This window comes from Dermochelys coriacea, chromosome 6 (assembly GCF_009764565.3).
Source record: "Dermochelys coriacea isolate rDerCor1 chromosome 6, rDerCor1.pri.v4, whole genome shotgun sequence".
Taxonomy (NCBI): Eukaryota; Metazoa; Chordata; order Testudines; family Dermochelyidae; genus Dermochelys; species Dermochelys coriacea.
The window spans coordinates 47,322,679-47,341,035 of NC_050073.1; the positions used below are offsets into that span (position 1 = coordinate 47,322,679).

General features: G+C 45.8%; 1 protein-coding gene across 6 annotated transcripts in view; it reads left to right on the forward strand.

Moving 5' to 3' along the window:
* Positions 1–20: 20 nt before the first annotated feature.
* The window catches only part of TRIM44 (tripartite motif containing 44), a 93,536-nt gene continuing 75,199 nt past the window's right edge, over positions 21–18,357 (forward strand). For 4 of the 6 annotated variants that reach the window (XR_006281880.1, XM_043515895.1, XM_043515893.1 and 1 more), the window contains exons 1-2: positions 22–782; positions 10,546–10,623. Coding sequence is in view for 5 of the 6 variants with exons in the window: in XM_043515895.1 (XP_043371830.1) it covers positions 414–782; positions 10,546–10,623 (447 nt within the window). In the remaining variant the exon portion in view is untranslated. Of the gene's footprint in view, positions 783–10,545; positions 10,624–18,357 lie in introns of all 6 variants that reach the window. The other 2 variants (XM_038405805.2, XM_043515897.1) reach the window with 2 other exon arrangements.

The following is an 18,357-nucleotide window of genomic DNA, read 5'->3' on the forward strand; positions in this document are numbered from 1 at the left end:
CCGGAAGTAAAAAACCAGGATGTCCTGAACTTTAAAAGTGAAAGTAGCTGCTGCTGTGCATGGGGCCCTGCTGCTCGGGTCAAGGCAGCAGCTGAGCGCCCAGCACCCTGCCCGTGAAAACTCAGGGGAGGGAGGTTATCTTAGCGTGTGAAATGCCGGTTGCTCAGAAGGTGGGAGGCGGAGGGGCATCAGGCCGGCAGCTCAGGCAGAAATAGGAGAGGGAGGGTAGCTGGTAGCTGGAGAGGAGGCAGCAGCAGAGCAACTGGGCCGTTCAAGTGTGGCAGGGCGGGCAGCAGCTGGAGGCTGGTGCTGGGCGGGGGGAAGCCGTTATCTCCCCGCCCCCCGCGCGGAGAGCTGCCGCAGGGGAGCGACCAGGCCCGGGCAGGGGGCTGCAGCCCCGGGAGAAGCTCGCCATGGCCTCTGAGGCGGGGGAGCGCGCCGAGGAGCTTCCCCCCGACGGCACGTGCGACGTCTGCGAGCCCGATGAAGCCAAGAGCGCCGTGGGGGTGTGCGAGGAGTGCGGCTTCTCCTTCTGCCAGCCCCACGCCGAGGCGCACGGCCGGAAGTTCGCGGCCCACCGCCTGCGGGGCCCCGCCGCGGGCGGCGAGGAGCTGGGGGAAGAGGCGCCCAAGCTGGAGCGGAAGAAGTGCGAGGAGCACGGGCAGGAGCTGAGCCTGTACTGCAAGGAGCACGAGAAGATCATCTGCGTGCTGTGCGCCGTCACCGGCGCCCACCGGCAGCACCAGCTCATCACCCTGGCTGAAGCCTACCAGGCCATGAGGGTAAGCGCTCCTGCCTTCCCCTGGTTTCTCACCGCCCTGGCAGCGGCTTCTCTGCTCTGGGGGTGTCGGAGGAGGAGCTCCGCTGAAGTGGCAGCATTGCACCGATGTTGTGAGTGGAGTCCCATTGCACACCCTGGGGAAACTGAGGCGCGAAGAGGGGCAGTCGCTCTCTTTGCAGGGCTGTTATGCAGTGTGTCAGTTGCGGGGTCCAGTATAGCCTGCCAGGATGTGCGTGGTGGTGTTAGGCCAGACTCGCTGTTGCCCCATGCGTCCTCACCCCTTAAGGCTCCCCATCACACTCACCCATAAACAGAAGGCTGGAAAGAGATGGAGAAAGAAGGGGCAAAGGGGCTTTAGAGCAGGCCCAAGGTACCTCTTTAGGATGGTGTAATCTCATGTCTGCCCCATACCAGTGCAAGAGACAGTCCACGCTCATGTATTGGGTGTTGGTTGCCTGAGATGGTCCTGCAGTCCATCAGTTCCCCATCGCCACAAGCTCCTTTGGGACTATGGCATTAGGGGATGTACAATAGGCTAATGCTCAGGTCTGCAGTATTCTGCATCGGAAGCTGAACTGGCCCCTGGTGCTCCTGAACAAGGGAGGCACAAGCAACCTCCCCTCCCTCCGCCTTTGTGCCAGTAGAGAGGTTAATTCCCCTGATGATGGCCTATGAACTCTTGGGTATCGTGGGCTTGATTTTCCTCTTGCACAAGTTGACACTAGATGCCAGTGAAGTTGCTTTTCAATCCCATCAGAACCTCAAAAAAGTAAGGCCTCTATCTTTTTGTCTTTACAGTGCACCCAGGAAACAGACATAACCAAATTCTCTATTGTGTATTGCTGCTTACAATCCAAATATAAATCACAGCCAACTTTTGCAGTGTCGAGTTGTGAAGCTTTCATTTGGACCCATCAGTAGGCTGCATATTGGAAGCAGGGTTGTTAATGCACTCTAAGGCCTGATTGATGCTGCAAAGTTTTATCAGTAAAACTTGCCTTCTGTTGGCACACAGGCTGTATGCAGTGTGCTCCTTCTTAGAGATCCTAGGGAGGTTTTGTCTTTCAGCATTTCCATGCCTGCTGCAGAGGTGTCTTTAATATCCTTGGCAAAGCAATAATTTCTGGAACGTTTTTCCACATATTGGTATCACATCTGACCTGCCCTTCCTCTGATCAGGGCATTTATGCCACATTAGGGCATTTTCTATACTGAAACGAAGTGAGTTAGAAAACAAATCCCGGGGTCTTTCACTGCAGACTCAAAAAGCAACCAGCCAGACCAAGATTCTTTTCTCTGCTTCTATGTTACTTGGGACAGCTACAGAGGCATGTGTAAGTTGGCCCCAGGGAGTTATCGATAGATTGCTTCTCTCTCCTTCTCTTCCCACCCTTCTGTTTTATGGTTGAGTATGATGGGCAGTCATAAGGGGAGAGGACACATGAGGCAAGAATCAGGAAGGAAGGGAGGGGGAAGAAAACATACATGGTTTAGAGAGCAGGGAAAGAGAGATGGTGAGATGGCAGCAAAAGTGCTGGGGCATTGGCATGTGAGGACATAGAGAAAGGTAACTAGCCACCAATCAGTTGTAAAGAGCATCTCCAATGGTGGGACAAAACATGGGAACTATGGAATAAAATCCATAGGCAAGCAGCTCTCAGTAAATGTAATATTGCTGGGTTTCCTTGGGACAACTGTTTGTCATCCCCTCCTGTAGTCTGTCTGCTCCAGTCTGATGTTTAGGGAGGCTGTTGACATGTATAAGCCTCTTACTCTCTAAAGCTGGAAATTCTTGCATATTTCAGTAGCCTGCTGTTGCAGTGTGCCCTGCCCAAGACACACCTGGTAGTTTAATTTTAGGCCTCCCTTCCAGCCTTCATGGTTGTTTTTCTGCAATCCCCTGAAAAGTGCTGTTCTGTCTCTTAGGAAGTGTGGGAGGATTTTAAAGACATGGTGTTAATTTTCTAAGTATCAAAATAGAAAGGGGGGAAAATACACAGATGTGCTGTTTCCTCTTTGTTCACTTCACTGCAGATTTATTTGCTCCATTAACAGGCAAAATGACTAGCTAAAGGATTGATAGGTCCTCTGGGTACATTTACACTGCAGCTAGGAGCTTAGGGGGTTGAGTGGGCTGGAGATCCCGAGCTCCAGCCCATGCTGCTATGCCCACGCTGCTATTTTAAGTGTGCTAACACAAGCCCTGCTAGTTCAAATCCATCTATCCAGGCTGAGAGACTTGCTCCCTGCTGTAGTGTAGACATACCTTCAGTCTACCCTGCTGTTGCCTTTCAGCTGCACATTTCTGAAGCCTTCTCCCATAGTTCCATAAAGCATGGACTGGATGATTCAGGGGGATTGGTAGTAAGATATTAAAAGCCTCTGAGCTGCATCCAACTCATTAGTTGCTGCTGTTGATTAGCTGAGAGTTCCTACCATCTGATGGCTGCTGGGTGGCCTATGCGAAATAAATTTGTTGGCTCATTCCAGTCTCACGGTCTAAATCATAAATATTGCTAGCGCCCGTAGCGCTGTTGTTGGCAGTCTCAGCAGAAGGGCCACTGAGAGCAGGCTCCTCTCCAACTCCTAGAGTTGGTCCCTTTGATCTGGGTTGCAGCCCATGGGGAAAGCTTGTCTGGCTGCTCTCCTTGCATTGCCTGTTTTCTATCTAAAGTTGGGACTTCAGTCTCCAGGGCTGTCAAGACAGCTCCTGTTCTAAGCACTAAATTCACATGCACAATGTTTTTTTTTTTTTTTTTTGAAGAGGTGGGTGGGGGAGAGATCTAAAAATTCTGCAAGAATGCTTCCAAGCCCATACGTGTTTCAGTAGTGTCATTTCAGTGTCTCGGATTGTTATTGTGCTTCCCTTAGAAGAAGTGAAAGCTTCTGTAACAAAGACTGCACTAGCTGCAATCCATCCACAATCCACAGGACTGAAATCTTGTTCTTTTTTGTCAAAGTCATTCTTTGGCTAAGGGTTCCAAGTCCCAGAAAATTAAAGATGGGCCTGACCTGCTAAATTGGTATCTGAATCCAAGCATTGCCAGTGTTGGAGGAGGTGAAGGGTGGTGGTTCTGTTAATGAATTTTTGGTTTGAAAGAGAAGTATATGGTCTGACCCCTGGAGAGAACCTTACGTTTTTTTGAAATTGTTATTGGATTTTCTTTTGGCACTCGAGTAGTTGCTGATTAGAACAAGGCAAGTAATGCAACAGGATTAATGAATGCCCATTTCATAGAGGGACTTATTTCAGATGTGCTGAACACCCATAGCTTCCAGTGACTTGAACAGGAGCTCAGCTTAGCATCTCTTCAAAAACAAGGGGTGGGGTCCTTCCCTCCGCTCCCTCCATTCCAGCTCCTTTGTTCGGGGTAAAAAGGCTGAAATGGTGTAAGCAGCTCTAAAAGCCCCAGATCTGAAAGGGACAGGCCTGGGGCAGGTATTGTGGAAACAGCCATAAGGAGTCCTTGAGTGTTAGCCTTCACAAGCCCTGGCTTTGGAGGTAGTGGTGAGAGGGTGTGTTAGGGTGGGGGGTTGCAGCAAGCAGACGGTTTCGGGCAATGTTGCAGCCCAGAGCAGTGTTTAGCAAATTTGTTGCTAATCTAGAGTCTTTTTAGGTCTTCGAAAGATTTTTTTTTTTTTTTCAGGCTTTCCTGCACCAAGTCTCTGAACAGTGACTTATAAATAAATTTGTGGATATTCTGGTGACACTTGCTTTTGCCCATGCTCGGGGAGTGAGCTTCAGTTCCAGTCAGGCCTTGCTGGAGTTGGAGGCACCTGTCCATGCGCACTTCAGGGGCGTCAGAATTTGGCAGGAGGGGAGTGAGGGGAAATGCAATGACACCAGTCGCTCCTTGCATATCTGTAGGCAGCGGCAAGCAGCTGCTGCAGTCTGACCTGTTGTCACTCCGGACCCAGTTGTGTGGAGGATGGAGCCTCTGGCTACAAATGGTCCCACGGGGCTCAGCAGGGAAGAGACTCTCAGCACTGAGCTACCTGCCTCCCCCACCTCTTGCAGGCACTTGCCATGCAGTCCCTTGCATTCCTCTAGACACGCAGCACCCACCAGCCCCTGGCATCCCCCAGACACCCAGCACACATCAATTCCCCCCTCAGACGTTGATCACCCACAGCCCTTTACAAAGGGTGATTTACGATGAATGGAATCAACGTCATCTCAACACAACAACCAAATACAACTCTAATAGATCCTGAACCCTTTGCTCTGCAGCTGCAAAACATGGACATTATGTTGCTCAGACTGGACAAAGCTGGAGGCTTTCCACACAAAATGCCAACATAGTATATTGGGCATAAAGTGGAATGACTTTCTTTGTAATGCAGATGTTTACGGTTGCTCCAGTCTACAGACTACTGGGGTCATTGTCCATAACCGGCATTTTACGCTTTTCAGACATATCACCAGAATGCCGTGAGGCATTCCAGCAGACGCCATTTTCTGTGTGGCTTGTAACATCCGGGATATAATTCCACTAACTGAGAGGTGGAGGCGACCCAGAGACAGACCCCGCCTATTACATGGGTGCATCAAGTCTGTTCCAACATTGGACTTTCAGCTGGTTAAGCCCTTGCGGCCACACAGGAATGGACCAAATGGCGAACGAGCGGTATGGCAGATTGTTCGGCTAAGCATTGAAGAAGAAGAAGAAGAAGCACCACCTGTTTAGTGCCCTTACCATCTCCTACACAGAATCTCTTGTCAGTCTGACAGCCTTGCACTACCCATAATGCTTCCCCAGAGCTCTGTCCACCTCCGGCACTTCACCCAGAACACTTAAATCTTCTTACAATATATCTGAAAGGGGAAACCTTTGCAGAAGAAGTCGGGTCCTTTTGTTGAAAAGGACGGTTCTATCTCTGCAGCCATGTGGAAGAAAGGCAATTGGTAGTCTTGATGCCTGTATTCACTTTATTTAAAATTTCAGTTTTAATTATTTTAAAACTCCAGTGAATGCGTCTATAGCTGTCCTAATGTTTACCACATCTACCAGAGAAGCAGCCTCCCCCCCCCCCCCCCGCCCCAAGCTTTTATACTTCTGGGTTTTTATTCAAATTGCATGCTACAGTAGCATTCAAAAGTGTGACATTTTCAACTGACTCCTCCACAAGTTGAATAAAACCCATACTGAATCGTTCAGGGGCATACTGATGTAATTCATATGTTGATCACCTTTTTCGAAAAATTAGAAAAAGAAACAAGGAGAGAAGAAATATTTCATTAAAATGTGTCCCTGCAAACAAATCTATAAAGATTTACCAAGTAGCAAAACATTGCAGTCATGTTTCAGTGTAGCAGCCATGTTAGTCTGTACCCGCAAAAAGAACAGGAGTACTTGTGGCACCTTAGAGACTAACAAATTTATTAAAGCATAAGCTTTCGTGGGCTACAGCTCACTTCATCGGATGCATAGAATGGAACATAGAGTAAGAAGATATACATACAGATAAGTTGGAAGTTACCATACAAACTGTGAGAGGCTAATGTTGGTTACAAGACTTCTCCTGTTTAGGAAAAGGTGGAGGGGCTGCTCCCGCTGTAGTCCATGACTTCACTAGTGGTGGAGTCAGGCATCAAATCCAGAAAGTAGTGTGGAGGTGGGGCTTCTTTGTACCATGTGATGACAGCAGCCAATAGAAAACAATTACCTGGATGGCCACAGTCTGATAAAATACAGGCTCTTGGGAGTTTAGAGAGGTGTTTTGTTTTTTTTGCTCCATCTGGAGACTTTTCAAGGTCGAGATGGTGACTTTCGCTTAGTGGTGGTTGCAACACTGTCCCAGAGCACATAACTTAGGCTTTTAGCCATCTGAGCCCTGGCCCCATCTCCTCTTGGGCAGCATAGAATCGCACCCCTGGCACATGTTTTCTTATTTTAAATTTTTTTTATCCCAAAGTTCACAGAATAAATTAACTGAATACACTCCTGGTTCATATTTACCCACATCTAACGATGTTGCTCCCATCTCTATTACAGATAAAGCTGATGCATACTGGTGCAATTTTAATTTCCTTAGAGCACTGTTTCTTGAAATAAACTAGCAAGTTCTCATTGTTCATCCTGCTTCTTACTGAGTTCGTAGCAGGGTGTCTATATCTAACTTCACCTGCTATAGAAGTTCTGTCCCGCAGGATACAGAGTGCTCTGGACTCGGTGAAATCAGTGAGCACTGAGGTTTCTCTTTACCCTTATTTGTGCAATGGTAGGCCTGCAGTACCGAGGATGTAATCAATCTGCTTCAGTCAGGTGGGTAGAGGGATAAGGTTGGTTAGGTTTTTGCAAACTTCAAATTGCTGACTGTACTCCTGTATCCACAGTGGAGAGAGAATCTTTAATGGGTAAGAAACATTTTTAGCAGCGGCTTGGATTGTCCTAGTTTTAGAATGTGTGTTCACTCAACTCTCCTTTCCAAAAGAGCATGCTCCAAATAATGGCATCGATATCTTGTGAATAAGTGAGAATAACCAGCCTTGTATGACTTTCAAAAGTCATACTCTGATAGCTTATTTATCCAAAATATTTTGGATGATGTTTTAATGCTGCAGAAGAGCCACATGGCAAGTGAAATGAAAGACTCAGTAAATGCCCTAAACTGATCCTAGTCTCTGAATTAGGATCATAGGAGCTACTGTGGAGGATTTAGAGCACAGAAGTTTAAATCAGATGGAACATGCTCACATCTCTCTGCTTTGACATTTAATGTCTTTTGAGAGGAAAAAATGCTCTGGTTTTCTGTCTCTGGGTGTGTGATAAGGATCATTGGGATGCTGCTTGCATTGTTTAAATCACTCTGCCTTCTGTCTCGTGTCAGACTAGTCCTTCAGGACGCTTGCCATTGATACCTCATTGGAAAAATTTCTATTTGGAAACAATCCTGCTTATACCATATTTTAATAGTTTACAATTTATTTGGTTGATTACTTGAAGCACCTGCATACAAATAAGATCTTTGTTGCTTTTGATTTTTGTCTGTTCCTGCTGTTTCCTCCTCCTTTGAAATCCTAATCTGAACGTGTGATGTCATAATTGATTGCCCAAGGAACAGAGGATACAATGCCTGGAAACTGACAGGGGCTATATGAACACCTTAATTAGGTAGGCTTCCAATGAGGAATGAGTAATAGAAGCAGATGACATTGTCAACACACTATTTCTGTTTTGATGCAGCTGTCCCAAGTAATACTTCCCTTTTTTTTAAGGAAGACATCAGAAACATTCATATAAGCAGAATCATCCTGAAATGGAGGGGTACGTTTTGGGCTAAGTGACACACCATGACGGATAGAATGGGAGCAGTTCAGAGGGGCTCCTCGGCAGCAATTACTGAAGAAATCCTGGCTGGTTCACCCAGGAAACTTTCAGGAAGCAAAAGTGGCATCACTGTTGCCACACCTTTTGAAAGAAGCCATTGCCCTTTTCAGAGGCCCAGCCTTCAGCTAAATCACTCCAGCCCTTGCCTTATCTTTTCCCATTTTGGAGCATTATCAAACCTCAGGATCAACAGATGGGGTTTGAAAACTGGAGGATTGGGATTGAGGCCAGCCCTTGCATAAAACTGCACTGTTCCTAGGCTAGGAATTGAACTGGGGGGAGGAAGGAGTGCTATCCTCCCAAACACTGCCCACAAACCAAGCCGCCTCCATTTTGAGACCGAGTGCAAAACGAAATAGACTGACACCCCACCCCACCCCCAAGTCCCATTCCTATTTTCAGCTATTCTGGGTTTGGCTCAGTGATGTTTGCATATGTCTTTCCATTGTACAGAAGGAGCAATGGGAACAGCACCCCACAGGACATGGCCACATTGGGTTTGTTGACACTGTAGCTGGGAGTGAGCCTCCCAACCCAGGAAGACGGATTTATGCTAGCGGGGCTCAAAGTAGTGCATTGAAAGTATCAGTGTGGACACTGTGGCTCTGGTGGAAACTTGGGCTAGCTGTATAGCTCAGATCCAGGGAGTCGGTTACGGCACCTGAGCTGCAACGTCTCGCTGCTATTTTTAGCACTCTAGCTCAAGCCCTGTTAGCATAAATCCATCCAGAGATGGCTGATACCTGCTAATGGGTGTGGAAGGATAGGAGGCACAATTTAAAGGTCCCCTCCAACAGCCTGAGTCATGCGTTCCCCTCTTCCCTCAGTGGCCCCTCCCTGCAGCTTTCAGGTGTTTGCTGCTACTTCTCCTCATGAAGCTAAAGCAACGGCCCCTCCCTGCAGCTCCCAGCTGTTTGCTGGTGCCTCTTCCTATGGTTGCAGCTTGCCAGCTCCAGGAGCTGCTGCCCAAGGAGGAGGCATAAATCTGTGGGGGGCACCCCACGCATCACCTCTGAGTCCATCTACCCAGGCTGGAAGGCTCGCTCCCAGCTGCAGTGTAGACAAACCCAGTGTGGCTCAACTACAATACAGCTTTTCCTTGGGGGGGGGCGGTTGGACCGCACCCCCAATCATGGTTGGACTCAATTGGTTTGTTGGCTCTTGCTTGTGGGGCTCTTGGATACTGCCTATGCTGTTTTTCCTGTATGCTTTGGGGGTGCTGCTTCTGCCCCCGCAAGCAGGCAGTAAGAATTGTTGGCACTGTGTTTCTGACTAGCAGTGGTGTCTGTCAGCTGGAGGTATCGAAGGCTCTAGATTGTGCTGTGTCTGTCTCTTTTTCTCTTGGCTTTTGAGACCAGTCATGTATTTGTATTTTGTGCCAGGGCCCCTCTGACCAGTGGTGCTGGTGACAACACAGGGTGGTCACTGAGGAGACGAAGGAAAATTCAAAATGGCAACTGGCAACAAAAAGTCCTGGCTTGCTGTGCAACTACAAGCATTTCTTGCACTGGAGTTGTGGGTAGCCTCTGCAGAGATGGACAGTGGGGCTTACTTGCATTCTTTTTCTCTCTTCTGTGCTGGTATAATAGAATGTTTTCCATGAGGTGTCAGTATTCTGATAGCTGCTGTAGATAGGTCTGACCCGTGTCTTGGAGAAAACTGCCGTAAGATCATTGTTTAACTCTTGTATTTGTCACTGCGATCATTCTCTACAAAAAGTAAAATTACACTTATTTGAGAGAAACAGTTGAAGCAAAGGAAATTAATATTCCAGGGATTCTAGAAGTGCCTATCACTTCACTTCTCTCTCCTGAACTATGAACTCTTGATTGCTTCCTTAGTTAGTTCTTTCCTTTTTTTAATCTCTCTCTCTCTCTCTCTCTGCTCCAATTTATAAATGGATATAGAAAAAGTGCAAGATTAAATTATCAGGCAGCCAGTGCCCATGATAGAATATAAACGTTACATGGACCCAGGCCACCCCATTCTTGCAGATCCTCCGTAAGAGCCTTATCCTGTAAAGTGCTGAGTGCCTCCTTCAAGTCACTGAGCCATTGGCTTTAGTAGTAGTTGAGAGGCAATGAACATCTTCTAGGATTGGGCCCTAATTCAGTGAACATGGGTGCAGCTGAGCCATGAGACAAAGCAATGAATGAGTCAGCCTGTGCAATTGCATTTAATTTTCATTCCAATAGTTTTCCCAGCTCACTTGGCGGCTTGCTTTTTTTTTTTTTCCTCTTCCCCTCGTGCCTTTTGCCTGAACAAAAATAGTCCCAGAAGAGCAGGCAAATGTATTCATGGGCTCACTGCAACATGGCTGATAGAATTAGCTGAAAAATTGCTGCCTCCCATTGTCCTGTGAAAAATCCTTGTTGTGCTCGGTAGAGTTAAAATTAGTACTGTTTAATGACCTCTGTCCTCCCTTCCTTGTAGAATAGAGAACCCGTTGACCTGAAGGTGGCCATGCTGGAGATGGTGGAAAGGTTAAAGTTCAAGTGTGCAGACCCTAAAGTAAGTTACTGAAATGATTGATTGTTTGAATGCACGCGCACTCTCTTGCCTTTCGTTCTCCTTGAGCTAAGTGCAGTATATTATTAATGACTATCTGAATCTTACATTGAGATCTAATTAAGCATGTCAATCAAAACACAGAAAGCAGACTTGTGATATGCCATATATTTTCCCCTTCTATTTTATGACTTACAATCATTAATTGTTTTCCCTCAACGGCAAACAAGTGTGGTGTTAATTTCTTTGCAGTAGCACTTACCTTGGAGGCCCACACCCACTCTAAAATCAGTGTAGCTAAACAAACTGTGAAAGGTCCACAAGAAGCTGTACTGTTGCTAAGGTGGCACCAGAGAAACATGATCTATTGGGGAAACTAGGACAACAGTCTTCCTTCCATCATCCAAGTGGAGATAATAACCAAGAGAATGTGCTAAGGCTCCACGTGACAAGGAATCTTGTCAGAAGATGTAAAGGTGACAATCTTCTTGGGAAAACAGACCGCCTGGAAAGAGAAGAGAAGGGAAGGTATAACCTTTCAAGTGTACGTATTCCAGTGCAGAGTCGGGGAGTGGAATAAGAACTACCTACTGGTATACACTGTTATTAACATGGACTCCCATTTGCTAGCCAAAACACTCAATGGAAGTGGCATCTGCAAAGCTTCATTGGAGGGCCTGGGAGTGGTGGTCAGAAGGGGAAGCCACAAACTGGTATTATCATTGACAAACAGCTCAGCAGGAGAGAGGAAAGAGGGCTTCTACTTCTCAACATTGTGGTAAGTATAAGGCAAACCACTTTAGCCTGAATTTTGCTGATGTAGCATATACAAGTGCTGGGAGCTATTCTCCTCTTGGAGGCCGTTTTATTACAGCCGCGACTACATAGCCACGGATGCCACAGCAGCTCTTTAACGTCAGCTGTGTAGACATACCCTTAGACCAGCTATCAGGAAAAACTTCCAAGCGGCAAGATCTGTTAGATTATGGAGGGAAGGGAAGTTCCTAAGGGAAGTTGCAGCAAGCCCCATTGCTTGATGTATTGAAAACACAATGGGACAAAATAGTAGCATAACAAAGGTGCCATAATGTATAGAGTATAGTAGAACCAGTCAGTTATCAACACTAGAGTTACGAACTTGCCAGTCAATCACACCCCTCATTTGGAACCAGAAGTACACAATCAGACAGAAGGAGAAACCAAAAAAAATAAAAAAGGGAGGCGGGGGGGAATAAAGCACAGTACTGTGTTAAATATAAACTACTAAAAATATAAAAGGAGAGCAGCATTTTTGTTCTGCATAGTAAGGTTTCAAAGCTGTATTAAGTCAATGTTCAGCTGTAAACTTCTGAAAGAACCATAACATTTTGTTCAGCATTACGAACTTTTCAGAGTTACAAACAACCTCCATTCCGAAGGTGTTCATAACTCTGAGGTTCTACTGTAGGTGACTGGGTAGGTCTTCCTTATCTCTTATCCTGTGCACTTATAGTCTCTTGAAGTTTCCTGATTATTTCCATATTTCCCTCCAGTTGCTAAATCATGTATTTACTTACTTATTTCTAAGTACATCCAGGGTTTGCATAGTGTGTGGTAATTGCATTCTGCTTGCTCGACACTAAGGGGTATTCAGTACTGGAATTCCAAAATGAGCTGGAGGGAAGTTGTGATCAAATGGACACTGAGTATACCATACAAGATCAGGGACTATAATGTAACAAATTTTCTGCTAACACCCAAATCTCACATTAACTGGGCTTTCGTACAGTAGCTGGGGTGGCTGACTGCCCCCCCTCCATTGTGGCCAACATCTATTTTTTTCCTTCTATAATAGACTATTTCGTGACCAGAGATGTTTTTTTTTTTTTTTCCCCCTTTCCCCTGCTGTAATTCTCCTGGAACATCTGCTTGAACCAGAAACAAACGACAGTTTGTTCTCTGGGTACTGCATCCTTGCCTGAACGCTCTGGCCCTGAAATCATCCAGCGCTTTGTTCCTGTAGCGTTTTTTTCCCTCTAGCACTACAAGACTTGATTAATCCAAATGTTGAAGTCCTGCCGGCACTGTAGTTATTTTTAGCTTTAGAGCTATGCAAAAGGTGGATGAAGATTTATGATTTCATCCAGTATAAATTTATCAGCTCTTCCCTTCCCTACTAGGACTTGGATGGATTCCAGCAACCTCCTCCCCTCTCTTAAATAGCCTTTTATTTCTTTAATTAAAAAGTTGAGAAGGGCCAGTGACTCCTTCAAGGTCCTAAGGCACATGGATGAAATAGGTACAACATATAATGTTAGGAATTTCTGCCTATGGCTGCTTTCATTTGGGGATTATAAATTGGCTTTTGCAAACACCCATTTATTTTGTGCATTGGTTCAATGTCTTGGGGGTGGGAGGAAGAGGAGGCTGGAGAGGTGAGAGAGGCTGGTTAGGCTAGAGATGAACCTTAAGTTTGGAGATCCATTTTGGACGCTTACCTAAAGTTCTAAGGATCTCTTATTTGAATATCTCCTTAAGAATGGCCTCCATCTTTACCCCACCTTTCCATTTCCCTATGTACTTCATCTTTTACAGTTGGCTTTCAGAGATGCTGACTCTTATTCTGAGAGGATAAACCTTAGAACAGGGATAAGCAACCTTTCAGAAGTGGTGTGCCGAGTTTTCATTTATTTACTTTAATTTAAGGTTTCGCGTGCCATTAATACATTTTCATCTTTTTTTAAAGATCTCTATAAGTCTATATAGTCATATGTAAAGTAAACAAGGCTTTCAAAATGTTTAAGAAGCTTCATTTAAAATTAAATTAAAATGCTGATCTTATGCTGCCGGCCTGCTCAGCCCGCTGCCAGCCTGGGGTTCCGTTCACCTAGGCCGGCAGCAGGCTGAGCGGGGCCTGCGGCCGGGACCCTGGCTGGCAAGGGGCCGGCAGCCAGAACCCCAGACCAGCAGCAGGCTGAGCGGGGCTGGTGGCCAGGACACCAGACTAGCACTGCCGGTCTGGGGTTCTGTCCGCCGGCTCCTGCCAGCCAGGGTCCCAGCTGCTGGCCCTGCTCAGCTTACTGCCAGTCTGGGGTCCCGGCCCTGCCCACACAGAGTGGGTACCTTCTCCCTGATTCTAGCCCATTCTCTTCTCTCCTTCCTCTCTCTCTCTCTCTCTCTCTCTCTCTGCACTGAGCACAGGGCTGGGGGTGAAGGAGCTGGTTGGGGTGTAGGGTCTGGCCAGGAGCTAGAATGAGGGAGGAGGCTCAGGGTTGGGGCGGGAGGTTTGGATGTGGAGTGCTTACCTGGGCAGCTCCCATTTGGTGCGAGGGGTGCAGATGAGAATGTGGGGTGGGGGGGTAGGAGCTCCTGTTTGGTGCTCAGGGTCAGAGTGGGAATGTGGGGGGTGCAGGGGTCAGGGCATAGGGCTGGTGTGGGGGGGGTAGGAATCGGGGCTGGGGGTGTGGGCTAGGGTTCTGGGGTTGTTCCCAGCTCCTTGCCCGGAGCGGCTCACAGCAGGGGGCTGGAGGGGATATGCCCTGATTCCACCCTACAGCCTCTTCTCCACCTCCTCCCTGGAGCAGCGCACATGCTGAGGCTCCACTCCTCCCCCTACCTCGCAAGGGCCATCAGCTGATGGGCAGCAGGGAGGGAGTAGAGGAGGGGCAGGAACTCAGCATGCTCGGGGAAGTGGCGGGGGAGGGGGAGAGCTTGCCTGCCCTGCAGCAGCAGCCGGCAGGACCAAGCTTCTTCACCCTGCCCCCACGGGGGCGGAGAAGAGCAGGCCGGGGTGGGCAGGATTTTTAATGGCTCGCTGCTGCCTGCCGGGGTCCTGGCCTGGGTTCAGCAGCGGGCTGAGCAGGGCCAGCGGCTGGCACCCAGCAGGCAGCAGCGTGCCATTAAAAATCGGCTCCTGTGCCATCTTTGGCACGTGTGCCATAGGTTGCCAACCCTTGCCTTAGAATACAAGAATGGCCATATTGGGTCAAACAAATGGTCCATCTAGCCCAGTATCCCATCCTTTGACAGCAGCCAACACCAGATGCTCAAAGGGAATGAACAGAACAAGGCAACCATCAAGCGATCCATCCCCTGTCATCCAGGGTGTCCTTAGGCAGGCCAGAGGCCTAAGGACACCCTGACTATTTTATCTAATAGCTATTAATGGACCCATCCTCCATGAATTTGCCTAATTCTTTTTGGAACCCAGCTATAGTTTTGGCCTTCACAACATCCCCAGGCAACAAAGTTGACTGTGCATTATGTGAATTAGTACATCCTTATGTTTTGTTTTAAACCTGCTGCCTATAAATTTCATTGGGTGACTTTGTTCTGTTTGGCTCTTGTGTTATGTGAAGAAGTAAATAACATGTCCTCCATTCACTTTCTCCACCCCAGTCCTGATTGTATATACCTCTGTCATGCCCCCATGCCTTAGTCATCTCTTTTTCTAAGCTGAACAGTCCCCATGTTTTTAATCTCTCCTCATATGGAAGCTGTCCCATGCCCTTCATCATTTTGTTGCCCTGCTCTATGCCTTTTCCAGTTCTAATATACCTTTTTTGAGATGTAGCGACCAGAACTGCACACAGTATTCAAGGTGTGAGTGTACCATGGATTTATATAGTGGCATTACTGTCTTATTATTTACCCATTTCCTAATGGTTACTAACATTGTTCACTTTTTGACCGCTGCCACACATCGAGTGGATGTTTTCAGAGAACTCGCCACAGTGACTCCAAGATCTCTCTTGATGGTAACTGCTAATTTAGATGCCATCATTTTATATGTATAGTTGGGATTATATTTTCTAATGTGCATTACTTCACATTTATCAACATTGAATTTCATCTGCTATTGTGTTGCCCAGTCGTACAGTTTTGTGAAATCCCTTTGTAACTCTTCACAGTCTTCTTTGAGCTTAAATATTTTGAGTAATTTTTGTATCCTTTGCAAACTGTCACCTTACTGTTTACCCTTTTTTCCAGATCATTTTTGACTATGTTGAACAGCAGTTGTCCCAGTATAGATTCCTGGGGGATCCCATTATTTACCTCTCTCCTTTCTGAAAACTGACAATTTATTCCTACTCTTTGTTTCCTACCTTTTAAGCAGTTATTGATTCAGGAGAGGACCTTCCCTCTTATCGCAGAACTGCCTACTCCGCTTAAAGAAAAGGAGTGGCACCTTAGAGACTAACAGATTTATTTGAGCATAAGCTTTTGTGAGCTACAGCTCACTTCATTGGATGCAACTCCATTTAAGAGCCTTAAAGACCTTGTCAAAGATTTTATGAAAGTCCAACTTCACTATATCCACTGGATCACCCTTGTCCGCATGTTTGTTGACGCCCCCCCCACCCCCATCCCAAAGAATTGATGCGGCATGATTTCCCTTTACAAAAGCCTGTTGACTCATCCCAAACAGATTATGTTCATCTATATGTCTGATAATTCTATTCTTTGCTATAGTTTCAACCAATTTGCCTGGTACAGAAGTTAGGCTTACTGGCCTCTAATTGCCAGGGTTGCCTCTGGAGCCTTTCATAAAAATTGGCATTACATAAGCTATCCTCTGATACAGAGGCTGATTTAAGTGATAGGTTACATACCACAATTAGTAGTTATGCAATTGCATATTTGAGTTGCTTCAGAACTCTTGGGTGAATGCTGTCTAGTCCTGGTGGCATATTACAGTTTAATATATCTGTTTGTTCCAAAACCTTCTAGATACTAAGGTCTGCACAACGCAGGCCACAGAATCTCACCCACTCACTCCTGCGAAAAACCTCTCACCTATGTCTGAGCTATTGAAGTCCTCAAATCATGGTTTAAAGACTTCAAGGAGCAGAGAATCCTCCAGCAAGTGACCTGTGCCCCATGCTACAGAGGAAGGCAAAAAACCTGCAGGGCCTCTTTCAATCTGCCCTGGAAGAAAATTCCTTCCTGACCCCAAATATGGCGATCAGCTAAATCCTGAGCATATGGGCAAGATTCACCAGCCAGATACCCAGGAAAGAATTTTCTGTAGTAACTCAGATCCCAACCCATCACAGGCCATTAGGCCTATTTACCATGAATATTTAAAGATCAGTTAATTACCAAAATCATGTTATCCCATCATACCATCTCCTCCGTAAACTTATCGAGTTTAATCTTAAAGCCAGATAGGTCTTTTGCCCCCACTGCTTCCCTTGGAAGGCTATTGGAAAACTTCACTCCTCTCATGGTTAGAAACCTTCGTCTAATTTCAAGTCTCCTTGATTGGCACCTCAATCTGGGACACTTCTTCAGATTTGTCACCTAAAAAGACTGGCTTAGGTGTGGGAATCTCCCTAACATCCTCTGCAGTGAAAATCAATGCAAAGAATTTATTTATCTTCTCCATTATGGCGTTTTCTGTCTTGAGTGATCCTTTATCACCTTGAGAATCCATGGCCCCACTGACTGGCTATCTACTTTTGATGTACTTAAAATGGTTTTTGCTACTAGTTTTTTGGTAGTTGCTCTTCAAATTCTTTTTTGGCCTGCCTAATACTTTTACATTTGACTTGCCAGAATTTATGCTTTTTTCTATTTTCCTCCATAAGATTTGACTCCCAATTTTTAAAAGATGCTTTTTTTGCTTCTGCATTTTTCTAGTTATCTTACTTGTATATAATTTTTTTTAATTTGAGGCTCTATAATAGTGTTTTTTAAAAGTTTCCATGCAGCTTGCAGACCTTTCACTCCTGTGACTGTTTCATTTTAATTTCTATGTAACTAGTTTCCTCATTTTTGTGTACTTCTTTTTGAAGTTAAATGTTACTAGGGTGGGCTTATTTGCCATTTTCCCCCTTACAAGGATGTTAAATTTAATTATATTATGGTCACTATTACTGAGCAGTTCAGTTATATACACCTCTTGGCTTAAATACTATGTTCCACTTAATACTAAATCAAGAATTCTCTCTCCCCTTGTGAGTTCCAGGACCAGCTGTTCCTAGAAAAGTCATTAATGGTGTCTAGAAACTTTATATCTGCCCTGAGGTGACATGTACCCAGTCAATATGAGGATAGTTGAAATCTGCCGCCATTATTGAGTTTTCTATGTTTAAAGCCTCTGTAATTTCCCTTAACATTTCACTTTCACCATCACAGTCCTAGTCCAGTTGTCAGTAGTATATTCCTATTGCTATACTCTTGTTGTTCAAGTATGAATTTCTATCCATAGAGATTCTGTGTATAGTTTGATTCATTTAAGAGTTTTGCTATATTTAGCTCTGTGCTTTTTCACATAGATAGTGCCATTCCCCCACAGCATGACCTACTCTGTCATTCCTATATGTTTTGTACTCTGGTATTACCATATCCCATTGATTTATCATTGTTCCACGAAGTTTCTGTGATGCCTATTATATCAATATCCTCATTTAATACAGGCACTCAAGTTAACCCATCTTAGTATTTAGATTTTTACCATTTGTAAACAAGCACTTTTTAGTTGTCTGCCCTCCAAATGATGTCATTGAATGGGACTTTTTTCATTTGACTGTTTCTCTTCAGTTCCTCCCTGTACTCTATCAACTTCTATCCTCTCCTCTTTGCTAGGATATAGAAAATCCCTGATAACAGATCCTCTATATAGGATGCATCTGTCTGAACTGTGTGCTACTCCATACCTGTCAGCTTTCCCCCAGCCCTTAGTTTAAAAACACCTCTACGACCTTTCAAATTTTACATGCCAGCATTCTGGTTCTGTTTTGTGGTTTAGGTGGA